Raw genomic sequence first — 12718 nt, 5'->3', positions numbered from 1 at the left:
ATTCGAGTCAATTTTATTTCAAAAGTCGAGTCAATTTCATCGTTCAAAAAGAGAGGGGGGAGGGGGAGGGGGGGAAAAAAAAAAGAAGAAATCATTTTAAAAATATATTAAAAATTATTCGAACTATTTTCCCAATTGTCAATTAGATCAATTATTTCTCGTGACGTAAAAAACGTAGAAAACGTAGAAAGCGAGACAGGTGATGGTGAAGCAAGTGACTACGACGACTTCGCTTAGAGTAGAATTGATTTTTATTGTGACTAGATTACAAACGGGGCCTTTCGGCGCTCAATATCGCCCAGTAGGAACGTTTACACGTAGTGAGTGAAACGGCTGAGAAGAACGGAATGAGAAACATTCTTCCGCGGGCATTTGCAAATCACTCACCGCGGGAACTGGGATATGTGATTACGACGAACATTTGTACGACATTGGGATTCATACAAAATAGCGGTCGTTCCTTAAATCTAGCTTACGTCACTATTTGTTCTATAGCGTTTATGCCTGCATCATGACTTTCGAAGTTGATCGATTCACTTCGTCTCCCCTTCCTCCCCTTCTTCCTTCCCCTCCCCCTCCCCATTTCCATTAAATTTTACATCTATTAACTGGTGATATGCCATTTTCAATTCTACAACTGTATGATTTACATTTTTGTTTTTCTTTTTTTTTTTTTTTTTTTTTTTTTTTTTTTTTTTTTTTTTTTTTTTTTTTTTTTTTGGTTTTTTTTTCGTTTTATTTTTTGTTTTAAAAAACACGACACCCTGTCCAAATTCCATTTTCGTCGAACAATTTCGTATAATTTAACAATTTTTATATTATGCAGTAGTCGATGAAAAATAACGACACGCAATTCCGTCATGCGCAATTGTAGACGTGATCGAACTTAATGAAGTAATAAACGAAATGCGAAGAGGATGATGAATCGATGGACTCCAAAAGTTCAATTACACGTGCCCTGCAAGGATATCGAATACAGTTTTTTTTTTTTTTTTTTTGTTTCTTTATAATTATTCAATATAATTATTAATAGTATTTATAACGTACGCATAGTCGATAAAGTGATTTCTTTCCTCGTACACTGTACAAAGTACCACCGTATCTGCGAGTTACGCAGCAACAGTGGCCATTTTCATTTACATACAGCCTGTATGGTTTATATTTTTCTTTCGTTATTATTATTTATTTATTTATTTTTTTGGTATTCTGTTGGGTAATGTTATTATTATCATCATTACAATATAACAATTCTAAAAGATATTTACGAACCGCGTAAAATCAGCGTCTACTATACATATATCTACAGGATAGTGAGTACATCTCGATCCGCGCTGGATCTTTTTTTTTTTTTTTTTCCCTTTATTAGTCATCTCATTATCTTTCCCTTCTCGTTATTTCTCTAATTTGCGATTAAATTTATCCTTTTTTTTTTTTTTTTGTTTTTTTCGTTTTTTCGAGTCTCTGAAAGACTTTCGTACGCAACGAAATTCGACGTTGCCTTCGTTTGAATTCTGTTTCGAAACGCACGATACATATTCCGTGGTTCCTCAACGAGGAACTAATCGTAAAGATAAACTTTTTAACGACAATACAAAGCTCGTTGCTCCGACAAATCATCATTACTTTTCATAGTGACTTTTTCTTTTATCGAGAAAAACGATAATCAAAATCGGAAATATTGCACTTTGGCTCGAGTATTTGTCAAATACGTCGCATTTTCAACAAAAATGCGAGAAAGAAAAAGAGAGAAAAATAAAAGAATTCCTTGATTCTCAACCAATTTCTTAGGAAACGTGACAATCTACGAGATTGTTCTCTGCGATTCCGTTCATTTTACATGATGAAACATGCACCTCGAAACATTAAATATTTTATATATATAATATATATATATATATACCCATATATTCGATTCGATCGTTCGTGCATTTACAATCGTATGTACATCTCTTATCCCATTCACCTGTTTTGCACTGGGAAGAATACAGTTAAATCCTGCCATTAAATAACCATTAAACGTTCGATCTGTGAAGATCGATCAGCGAAGAACAACGTACGCGCGTAAAGTCACGTTACGAATGCCGTGAATCCTCGCAAAATCATCTCACAAGATTAAAAAACGAAAAAAAAAAAAAGAAAAAACGAAATAGAAACGTTAAACGAGACAAAAGAAGAACGAACAAATATATATATATATACATATACATATATGCGATACACATGGATACGTATATACGTGACAAAGAAGGGAAAAAGAATAATACTTAACGAGCCTCGAAGAAGGCCTCGAAGAGAAAATATCCAGGTAAAAGAGAATTACTCGCGAGGACATCTCGCTGGCATCTTGGCAACGGCCGGTGTTCTCAGTTCTCGTCTCGCGGCAGGGAGAGGGTTTGAGAGCCGGAAGCGATGGACGGGGTGGTCCAACAGTCGAGCAACGAGGGCCAGTAACCGGTGGCGGTGGTCGCGTGTTGCCAGTAACTGGCCAATCCCGTGCCCCCCCCGGGAGCGGTCCCGGATCCACCGATCCCTATCCCGACGCCGACGCCTATACCACCGGACGCGGCGATCACTCGCTCGCCGCCGATCCCTCCCGCCTCGATCACGCCTCTCCCGTCCTCCTCGATCTTCTGGTCCGCCGTGCTCCCGTCTTCGTCGTACATCAGATAAGGTGGGTGCGAGGTGGTCGACGAAGGGGTCGACGACAGGGTCGGCGAGGCGGCGGACCTAGGCCTGGGTCACTCTTGCGCCCTCAGCTGATTGTCGCTCTGCTGGCCGCCTGACACGTTGGCCGCGGCTGCCGCTCCCACTTGCGCCACCACTTGGCCGCCACCCCCCAACGAGCTCCCGGAACCAGCCAGGGAGCTACCTGAATTCCCTGTTACAGCGTGGTGATGGGGGCTAGACGTAGCCCCCGCTTCGCCTCAGACTTGGGCCCTGGCCGTCGCGTTCACGTGGGCCTCCGCGCTGCTCGGCGAGTGAGGGTTCCCCTCGCCCGCCGTTGTCAGCGCGTATTGACACGCCGACAGGGGGCCACCGCCCACGGACGGAGCCCTGGACCCAACGGGGCTGCCAGCCGCCGAGACCGGCGTGCTGTCCATGCTGAACGAGTTCCCGCTCAGGCTGTAACCGCTGCTGTGCTGCCTCGCCTTCAATCGGAGGGAGGCGATGCTGCTCGAGGTCATCACGGTACAGCTCTCCGGAGCCGCCGCTGTTCTGTGGTGCGGCGTGTACACGGATGGCCCGTAAGGGTGGTGCGGCGCGGCCGGTGCCGCGTAAGGACACGCGGCCCCCGTCGCCGCCACCGGCGAACCGGCCACCCCCAGCCCGGAACCCATTCCGGGTAGCATGGAGGTGGCCGCCTGGCCGACCGACACGGACATCCCGCCCATGTGGTTCCCGGCCACGGACGTCGCCGCGGCGTTGAAACAGTTGACGGGGCTGACTTGGGTGTGGTGATGGTGGTGCGACGCCGTCGGAACCACCGAGCCCAGGGTGTTCACCCAGGGGAAGCTTTTGCTGCTCAGAGGCGAGGGCACTTTGGCCGCCCAGTTGTTGTACGGGCTGTACGAGCTGTAGAGGGCGTCCGGGTCTGCGAACGGTTGGCCGATGAAGCTGTTCAGGCTGGCGCCGAAACCGGGCTTGAAGTCAACCGTGTCCGCCGCGGTGTTCGCGTTCCGCGTCTGTTTCCGCCACTTCGCCCGCCTATTTTTGAACCATACCTGAAACAGAAGAATCGTATCGTTGTTCAAACGCCATGCTTCTCTTCGATACGAATCGACGCGTTGGAATTATTTATTTATTTTAATTATCATAAATATATCGAGTATACCAGAAATCGGTATCTCGGATCGAGAAAAATCATGACTACGCGCAATGAATCGGCGGAAAACATTTCTAAATACAACAATTAAGTAGAATCTTATCTTATCTTATCACTCGTGAAACAATTATACGTCTCGTTGAAAAGGCAATTGCACCGTGTCCGAAAAATTCTCCTATCTAAACCGCGCCTACCCATCGAATCCCTCTTTACTTAATCGAGCATCAACATCATTCCTCGTTTCTCCAAACTAATCTAAAGCACCCGCTATACCGCCCACGAAAAAAATTCACCACGAAAATCCCTCCTCCTCCTTTTCTTCCTCTCTCTTCTCCTTTTATACTCTCCTATGGAATTTCATCGTCGCTGCTTCGCGACCTCATCGAAACGAAGAAGCTTTCTTTTTTATTTTCTCCCCCTCTTTCTCCTTTTCCCACCAAATTTCTACTTCAACGTGGGACCCAAATATTCAGCCATGTGTATCACGGCTTCATCGAAACGAAGAAGCTTTCTTTTTCTCTTTTCTCCTCGTCTTTCTCCCTTTTCCACCAGATTTCTACTTCAACGTGGGGCCCAGGTATTCAATCATGTATATCACGGTCTCATCGAAACGAAGAAGCTTTTTTTTTTTCTTTTCTCCTCGTCTTTCTCCCTTTTCCACCAGATTTCTACTTCAACGTGAAGCCCAGGTATTCAGCCATGTGTATCACGGCCTCATCGAAACGAAGAAACTTTCTTTTTTCTTTTTTTCTTTTTCTCCTTTTTCCACCAGATTTCTACTTCAACGTGGGGCCCAGCCATATCACGGTCTCATCGAAACGAAGAAGCTTTCTTTTTTTTTCTCCTCGTCTTTCTCTCTTTTCCACCAGATTTCTATTTCAACGTGGGGCCCAGCTATGTATATCACGGCCTCATCGAAATAAAGAAGCTTTCTTTTTTTCTTTTCTCCTCGTCTTTCTCCCTTTTCCACCAGATTTCTATTTCAATGTGGGGCCCAGGTATTCAGCCATGTGTATCACGGCCTCATCGAAACGAAGAAGCTTTCTTTTTTCTTTTTTTCTCTTTCTCCCTTTTCCACCAGATTTCTATTTCAATGTGGGGCCCAGCTATGTATATCACGGTCTCATCGAAACGAAGAAGTTTTCTTTTTTCTTTTCTCCTCGTCTTTCTCCCTTTTTCACCAGATTTCTACTTCAACGTGGGGCCCAGGTATTCAGCCATGTGTATTACTCATGTGGAAACGGGGCAAAGCGTTGTTAGGTTTCCAGTCGGTAGACGGCCGAGTCTCGAGACAAATGGGAAGAAAACCCCGGCGAGCTCCTCCATCCTGAAATATGATGGCGTTAATTCAAGGCGGCCCTCTCCCGCGTTCGATACTGCGCCAAGGGTGCGAGGGCGAGTCGCTCGTCAGCCGTTTCCACCCTCTTCCCATTCGCCCTTCAACCTCCTCCACGCCATCCCCTCGTTCTCCCCCTCTGTTGCTTTTTCCACGACGCCCACGACCCGGCTTGGCCCCGACAATTATACGGCTGGTTGCACCCGGATACACGCCGCTCTCGCGTAACTGTAAAGGCAATCGGCGCTGGAACAACCGATGGTGGAACAGCGAGGGGGAGGGGCGAGGAGAAGGTCGGCGGTGAAAAAGAAGGAAGGAGGGAAAGGAAGGAAGATAGAAGGTTGGAGGATCCTCGGCAAGATGGATGGGATCCCACGATCGCGCCGTGGAAACGCTAAGAGGCGCGACGAGTCATTGAAAGAGGGGAAGAAGACTGGCTAATGAAGAATAATGCCCTCCCTTTTGCCGATTATTCTCGAAAACCGCGCCGCGCTTCTCTTATACGCGTCGTTATGACGCGTCGGCTCGGATGGATTACCAGTTTTAACGGAGATCTTTGTTCCACCGTTTCGAAGGAATTAGAACCCGCGTCTCTTTCCATTATTTCCAGAGGAATTTTCGATCTATCTATCTGAATTACGAAGACAAGTAATTTTGTAATTTTCAATTGGAAACGTCTCTATTTTTCGATCCTCTGAAAGTGTTCCAAAAATACATCAACACCCTACATTCTGAATTTAATCATACGCAATTTCATCACAAAATTCATCGTCATTGTCCATTGTTCTCTCGAATTGTCAAGCGCCACGAAAATAGTCGACAACAATCTCGAGGAGGAGGATCGAATTTCAAAGAAGATACGATTTTTCCCTCCCCTATGAATTTCACGAAAAGAATGAAAAAATATATATATATATATATTTCCCCTCGTGGTTCGTACGAGGAAACTTTCCTCCTTTCCCGAGGAAGGAACATCATTGGATTCCACGAAGCGACCCCCGTAGGCATGACACGGGGCGACGGTAAGCCAAAAGAGGGGGAGTAAACTCGATAGGACAGAACGGCGGCCGAAAGATGCCGTGGCTCGAGAATCAATAAACTCTCTCGGAAGGCGCGCGCGAGTCGTTTCGTATACACACAAGACCGCGCCCATAAACTTTAACAGGCGCGGCTGAATTCGAGGCGACGCTCGCCGCGGCTCATAAGCTTGATGAATGAACTTTCCGATCGAGCCGGTCGGACGACGGAAGTCCTCGGATTAGCCGTGCCAATTTTCGAACGACGATCTTGACCGGCGTCAAACCGCAATGGCGGCGGCCATTTGTATCGCGAAACAGGGGGATGGGTTTTCGAAGATTCGAATCGATCCAAGTCGCATCCCTAAATAAAAAGAAAGTGAAATTAAGACGGGACCGAAACGAGATATTTTTACAGATAAGATTCTGATTAATTACTTTTAATAATTAAATAATTTCTGATTAATATAATACGCATCCGGTGATGCCTCTCGTTTTTAACAACACACGATTCCAATTACGGTTCACTCGTTTCGCTTGTGATTGATCGCCCGTTCGATTTTTGCTTAATGGAAGTTTTCTGGAATGGCGAGGTTCGTAGTCGAACGATAAATCGAATCCAATGTTTTCCACTCGACAACCGCTTGAACAATGGCCCCCGTCACGTCATCCGAGCAATAAAACCTCATCAAATCACGACCCCTCGCCACCGCGTAAGCTTCCGTGCACGGCTCAATCTACGAAAGCTTATATAAATGTAATGAGACCGTGACCGGGGGCCAGCTCATCAATCAAGCCCCCACCAACCGGCTGTAGCTTCTCTGCCTTCTCCGCACCCCTTCGTCGTCTTTTCCGTATACGTCCCGGCATTATATAGACACCCCCGAAAACGCTGCCCCATACAGGGTAATCCCACGACTTAGCAACGGCCACTGAACAATCGGATAAGCGCGATTCGTTTCGTACGAGGTGGCCACGCTGTTGCCCTATTTTTTCCCCTTTTTCCTTTTTTTCCCTCCTTTTTGCTTCGATCACGTCAATCTTCCGCCTGTTTGAGATACAGGTGGATCAATCGCGTTTAAAAGATGTATGTTCGTTGCAACGACAATGACGATATTGAAAATTTGCGATATTGAAAATTTTTCGGATCGTTGGTCGGCAACATCGTCGGTTTGAGATGTAAATGCGTTGTTAGTTGAAATTTTCGTTAAACGATACAGACAGAGCGTTTGCAAGTGTTGAGATTCGATTAAAAATTGAACAAACTTTTCTGTAAATTCGAGGAGTATCGAAAGATACTTGGAAAAATCATGCAACGAATGACACGACGTAAAACTTATGTTATGTCGTATGGATAAAGTCAAATAGCGAAATATACGAATATTTTTCATTACACTTTTCATTTTACTTTTATATTCGCTTCTTGTTACGCATCTTCAATCTCTTAAAGGAGTTACGAGTGAATTCTAGAAAGAACTCCTTTGTCTGACCTGTACCGTCTCGTTCTACTTTCTCTCTAAAAACAAAAGCCATGAAAAAAGGAATGTACACGATTACATCTTTACAATCATGAATATATACCTCCTAATCGATTAAAAAAAATATCATACGAATATTTTCCAAATCCCAATTTCACTTCTTCACTCACTACTTCATCAAATAATTATAAATTTTTCTTCCTTCCTTCTATACCTTCCTAAAACTTCCCTCCACACCTATCATTCCAATAAAATGAATAAATTTCCAAACTGGAATCGAATCGAAAGAATCCTTCCGTTATTAAAGAATGAAATACATCTCAACATCCTGTGCATTCCATTCACAAACACATCTCGAATCTTTGCCTACGAAAAAACCTACGAAAAACAACATCGTGCATAATTCGCGATCAACGAATCGCTTGTACCTCGTATCACGATAAACAATCCCTCTCGTTCGAGGCCACATATGCACACGCCATGTGCGCTTTCGCATACACACACACACACACACACACACACACACGTAGGAAGGAATCGAGCGTAGCCGAGGCGCGTCTCGCCGGCCGAGCAATTCGATTCGTAAGACGGGAGACGTCGAGAAGGACGAGGAGGCGAAAGAGGGACGGCGGTAGAAGGGAGAGAAGGTCGACGGTTGTAGGGTGGAGACGGCGATGGTGGTGGAGGGCAGGAGGAACGAGGAGGAACGAGGGAGTGAGAGCGTAGGGATGCCGCGGGGAGAGGGGAACGGCGGAGGAAAACGCGGAGGTGGAGGTGGAGGAGGATAATATTGATCCCCTCGTAGCCCCGCCCCTCCTTGCCCAGCCGACGCCATCATTATATTATCCACCATCCCTCCGTCCATCCGACATATGCGCACACCTACGACCTCGAAATCCACGGGACCCCCTTGGTCCATCCACGCATCGCTCTTCCAAGACGCTATCTATTCTTCTCACGAGGGAAAACTGCGTAACTGTACGTATATTCTATCCGGTAATATTCAGAACAGTATACTCGTGTTTTCGTTCGAAAAAAACGAGAGAGAATGAGTTAAGTGATAAGAGAGGGACTAAGGGACGAGTTCGAAGGATACCTTGTTACTGGTCAGTGTATCAATCCGAAACTTGGTAAGGTGAGAATATATTTTACGATCGAGACAATGAAAAGTAAAAAGCAAACGTTTGAGAATGGTTACGTTGGAAATGGAAATCAATTCCTTGGATAAACACTGTCGACGTCGTAGTTGAGTCGAGAGCAGTTTCTCAGAGAGTTTTGCTTTCTCAAATATATTCGTGTGAAAAAAAAAAAAAAAGAAAAAAATAGGTGAATATTCGTTTTTTATCAAGTAGTAGTAGTTGGAGGTACGAGATAGAGGATACGGTTATTTCTTGGCGGGCGAAAAATGTCTGAAGACGGTACTTCGTTAAAAATAAATTCCACGAAACCTGGTCGGATATCCGGCAGCTTCGGGAGGATTTCGAGACCGTGAAAATCTGTCTGGATACCTTTCCGCGCTCTCAGACACTTTTTCACCATTATTTTACGACCAGATCATTTCTCCAGACAATTTGGGATCCTCGTTTGCTCGATTGTTTCCGTTTTTGCATCGATTTACACTCGATTTGATGAATAAGTTAGCTAGGTTTTATTTAATAATTCTCGATTAGAGAAACAAACAACGCACGAACACGATGCATTGCTGCAAACATTTTTCGTTCGTCGACTCGACAGATTAATCTTTTCTTCCATTCTCAAATTTCTACGATCACCATTTCGTACAATCCCTTCCTCTCTCTTCCCATATTTTCTCTATTTCTTTTCTCTTCGCTCCTCTCGCCCCTCCGAGCAGCCAGTCTCGGTTTGCAACAGTACCAGTCTCCATAAATCTCACTATAACGGCGAGATGGATCAGCCAGAATCGCCACGTCCTACGCAGAGGGAGCCAGTTCGTGCTTGTATCGCGTTCTCGCGAATATGTGTACACGCTTGGTCGCGCACGCGCGCGTATATCCACACGGATCGCTATGAATATGCGACTGCGTGAGAGGAGAAATAGCATTGTCGGGACTGGATATAGAGGGAAATCGCCTTTGGTCATGGTCCAATTTCGTAATCGTGCGAGAAATCTTATTGCGAATTTGCGAGAGAAAATTTGTTGCATGTATACACGTTTGTCTGGTACATCCGATTGTTGCCGGTTATGTTTAGTCACCAGGATGAAATTTGCCAATTTCTTTGCAACGAGAATGGACACAGTTGGCGAAAGATCGTAAGCGGTGAGATTAAGATTTTAAAAGTTTGAGGGAAAGGTGAGAATTTCTTAAAAATCGATCGGATTTGAGCGAGTCCGTGGTGGAATTGCGCGGCATAGGCGGAAGTTGGAAAATCGCAGGGTACAACGAGACAAGTTTCACGGTGGCTGGATCGTAGCCAAGACGACGAAACAATTTTCCGGGAGGCAACATCGTAGGATCTGTTTTAGCGAATAGTTTGAAAGCGTTTTCACGTAATTGAGAATAGTCGAAGCGAATATTGAGAATACCGAAATCGTAATTGGAATCTTACAAAATTGTTAGAATTGGAATTTTATAAAATTGTTATTTCGAGGGGAAGATTTTCGATTAAATAATTAAAGTATGTATTTTTACCTTTGATAAATTGTTTGCTTGTTAAAGTAAGTAAGTTTTGAAACTATGCGAGGAATGTTCGAAATTCAAATTTTTCCATCTTTCATCCGTCGATTTCAATTTCTGTACGAAATTGGAAAATGGAAAAGGAAGGATAGAAAAGATGTATTATCATATATATATATATATATCTAATCTATTAATTAATGAAACGCCATATTGTCGATTAAATATCTAAAAATTATCACGTTTAACAATATGATTTTAAAAATTAGAATATGAAATTAAAAATTGAAGTGGACCAGTGCGTTTGTACGGACGAATTTCTATTTATATCAGTTTATGTTTATCGCTATACAGCGAAATTATTATTCGATTGTCCGATTTTATCTGATACAAGTTAAAAATTTAAAGTTTTTATAGATTTCTCATTGCTAAAACAAATGAAGAATATTTAATCTAAAAATATTACGTGTTACGTAATAATTACGCAACAAAAATTTCAATTAAACAAAATGAGAAAGTTCGATTAAACGAAATGGTTTTATTATCATTTCAAAAATTTCGCGATCATTATCAATCTACGTGTAATAAAGAAACAGTAAAAAGGAATTTAGAAGTGATACGGAATTAAAATATATACACCAAAATATTTCTCCAGGGAATAAGACAAAGAAAAAAGAATCAAAGAAAAAATAAAAACAATAAAATCTGTTGTTTAGTCGCATAAAAGATAAGAAATTACAATATCATTAAACGCGTCATTATTTTAGCAAACGATGATTACCATTCCTCTTTACGCAATTCTTTAAAATTCCACGCGATAAAATATTCTTCTCCTTCGTTTACTACGAACTAACTTCTGGAACGAAACAAGTGGAATGTAATTTCATCACATTCCATCACATCGCAATTTTTACGAATTCCACGATTTCAAAAGAGATATGAAAAAAAAGGAAAAAAGAATCTGGATAAACTAACTACAGCCTGGACGAATTCTTGACGGCCGAGGGAGAAAGGGGGTGGAAGAAAAAAAAAAAAAAAAAAAGAAAAGAAAAAAAAGGACGCAAAACGACGGAAGCGAGTATTATCGTTTGTATTAAAGTGGCCCGGAGGGCAACACTGAACGATACAAACGGCATATGAGGCAGAGTACGACATGGAATGGGAAGGCCGACCAGCCTCCTCTCTTGGTGTGTGAGCAGTTTTATGGATTTTTTTTATCGTTGTGGTAGTGGACTGTACAGCTGCAGCCAGTGGGATTCGGATATTCAATGTTGGCGTACCTGTATGGATATTAAATTAACACCCGTAAGCCGCGAGTATTAACAACTTTGCAAAAGATTATACGAGATTATGAGCTCAAGCGGAACACGTGATTTTTAATGCCGTGTCCCGGCTAGCTCTCGTGCCTCCTCCATTCCTTTGTAATTTATAAATAGTTACGGCTCATTGCGTTGCACCTGTTATCGATTCGCGTCGAATTCAATGCACCCTCCTCTCTCTCTCTCTCTCTCTCTTTTTTTTTCCTCTCTCAATCCTCTTTTTTTTTTTCCTCCTTTTTTTTTCCTCTCCTTGCCTTTCTTTTTTTCTTTTCTTTTCTTTTCGCCTCTTCCAACGGTCACGGACTGTTTTCGTCGTTAATGCAATTCGAATCGACGATTGCTACGTGTTCTCCCGACGAAAGGGTTTACGAGGAACGGGAATTTTTTTTTCCTCTTCAAATTTTGCAAGCGCAATCATCGAAGATATCTTATTAATTTTTCGATCGAATCCCTTTTGTGAATGCATTGTTAATATTCGTGCATAACGACTTCGCAACTCGCAGAAGATTCTACGGATTGGAGAATATTTTTATCGATAAATTCCGATAAATTAAATCGTTGGGTTGATTAAGTTTTATCGAAAGAAATAAAAAAAAATTGCGCTATTTTCAACTTTGTACTGTCGATTAGAAAGATTAGAAAATGTACAGGGTTATACCTTCAGAGCGTAACATCGTAACGACGTGCTAATTTTTAATTTATCGATTGGAAATTATTCACACGGAATGGCTTAATTAGATTCATCGAATCGATGTCTCGCGATGAGATAATTGCGAGATAAGCGCGTATAATTGATTAAATACGTTTCAAGAATTTTTCTTCAACAACCTTTTCGTCATCTCTTGTCTTTTAACGTCTATATAATTCGGCATATATTATACATCCTTCGCTACCAATTTCTCGTATCTCTTTCCCCTTTCTCCCTTTAAAAATATTGCAGATATCAATACAGTAATATTCTCACTAATTACAATTTAGCTCGATCAGACGGCAAATATTGTAACAACTTGAAGATCTTATCAACCGAAGATATCAATATCATAATCATAATAACTGGCCAACGTTATTATCCATGTACCATCGCCACGTTAAAATCCATATCAAGAAATC

The 12718-nt window shown here is 42.8% G+C and overlaps 2 protein-coding genes across 8 annotated transcripts in view; both read right to left on the bottom strand.

The window, feature by feature from the left end:
- Nucleotides 1-233: 233 nt before the first annotated feature.
- Nucleotides 234-2677, bottom strand: LOC122719878. Its single transcript, XM_043946110.1, has one exon. The coding sequence runs from the start codon at nucleotides 2661-2663 to the stop codon at nucleotides 2364-2366; it is 300 nt and encodes a 99-aa protein (XP_043802045.1). The 5' UTR covers nucleotides 2664-2677; the 3' UTR covers nucleotides 234-2363.
- A 244-nt stretch (nucleotides 2678-2921) lies between these two features.
- Nucleotides 2922-12718, bottom strand: part of LOC122719877 (pituitary homeobox x) — a 34936-nt gene continuing 25139 nt past the window's right edge. For all 7 annotated transcript variants that reach the window (XM_043946105.1, XM_043946102.1, XM_043946103.1 and 4 more), the window contains one exon: nucleotides 2922-3722. In XM_043946105.1, the coding sequence (XP_043802040.1) occupies nucleotides 2925-3722 (798 nt within the window). In that variant the 3' untranslated portion in view covers nucleotides 2922-2924. The remainder of the gene's footprint in view (nucleotides 3723-12718) is intronic.

Source organism: Apis laboriosa, unplaced genomic scaffold, assembly GCF_014066325.1.
Source record: "Apis laboriosa isolate Shangri-la unplaced genomic scaffold, ASM1406632v1 scaffold9_cov152, whole genome shotgun sequence".
Lineage (NCBI taxonomy): Eukaryota > Metazoa > Arthropoda > Insecta > Hymenoptera > Apidae > Apis > Apis laboriosa.
This window is presented reverse-complemented; position numbering and strand designations above follow the sequence as displayed.

Excerpts from the sequence above, each read along its gene's own strand:
- LOC122719878 (XM_043946110.1), bottom strand. The coding sequence starts at position 2,663 with ATGTACGACGAAGACGGGAGCACGGCGGACCAGAAGATCGAGGAGGAC.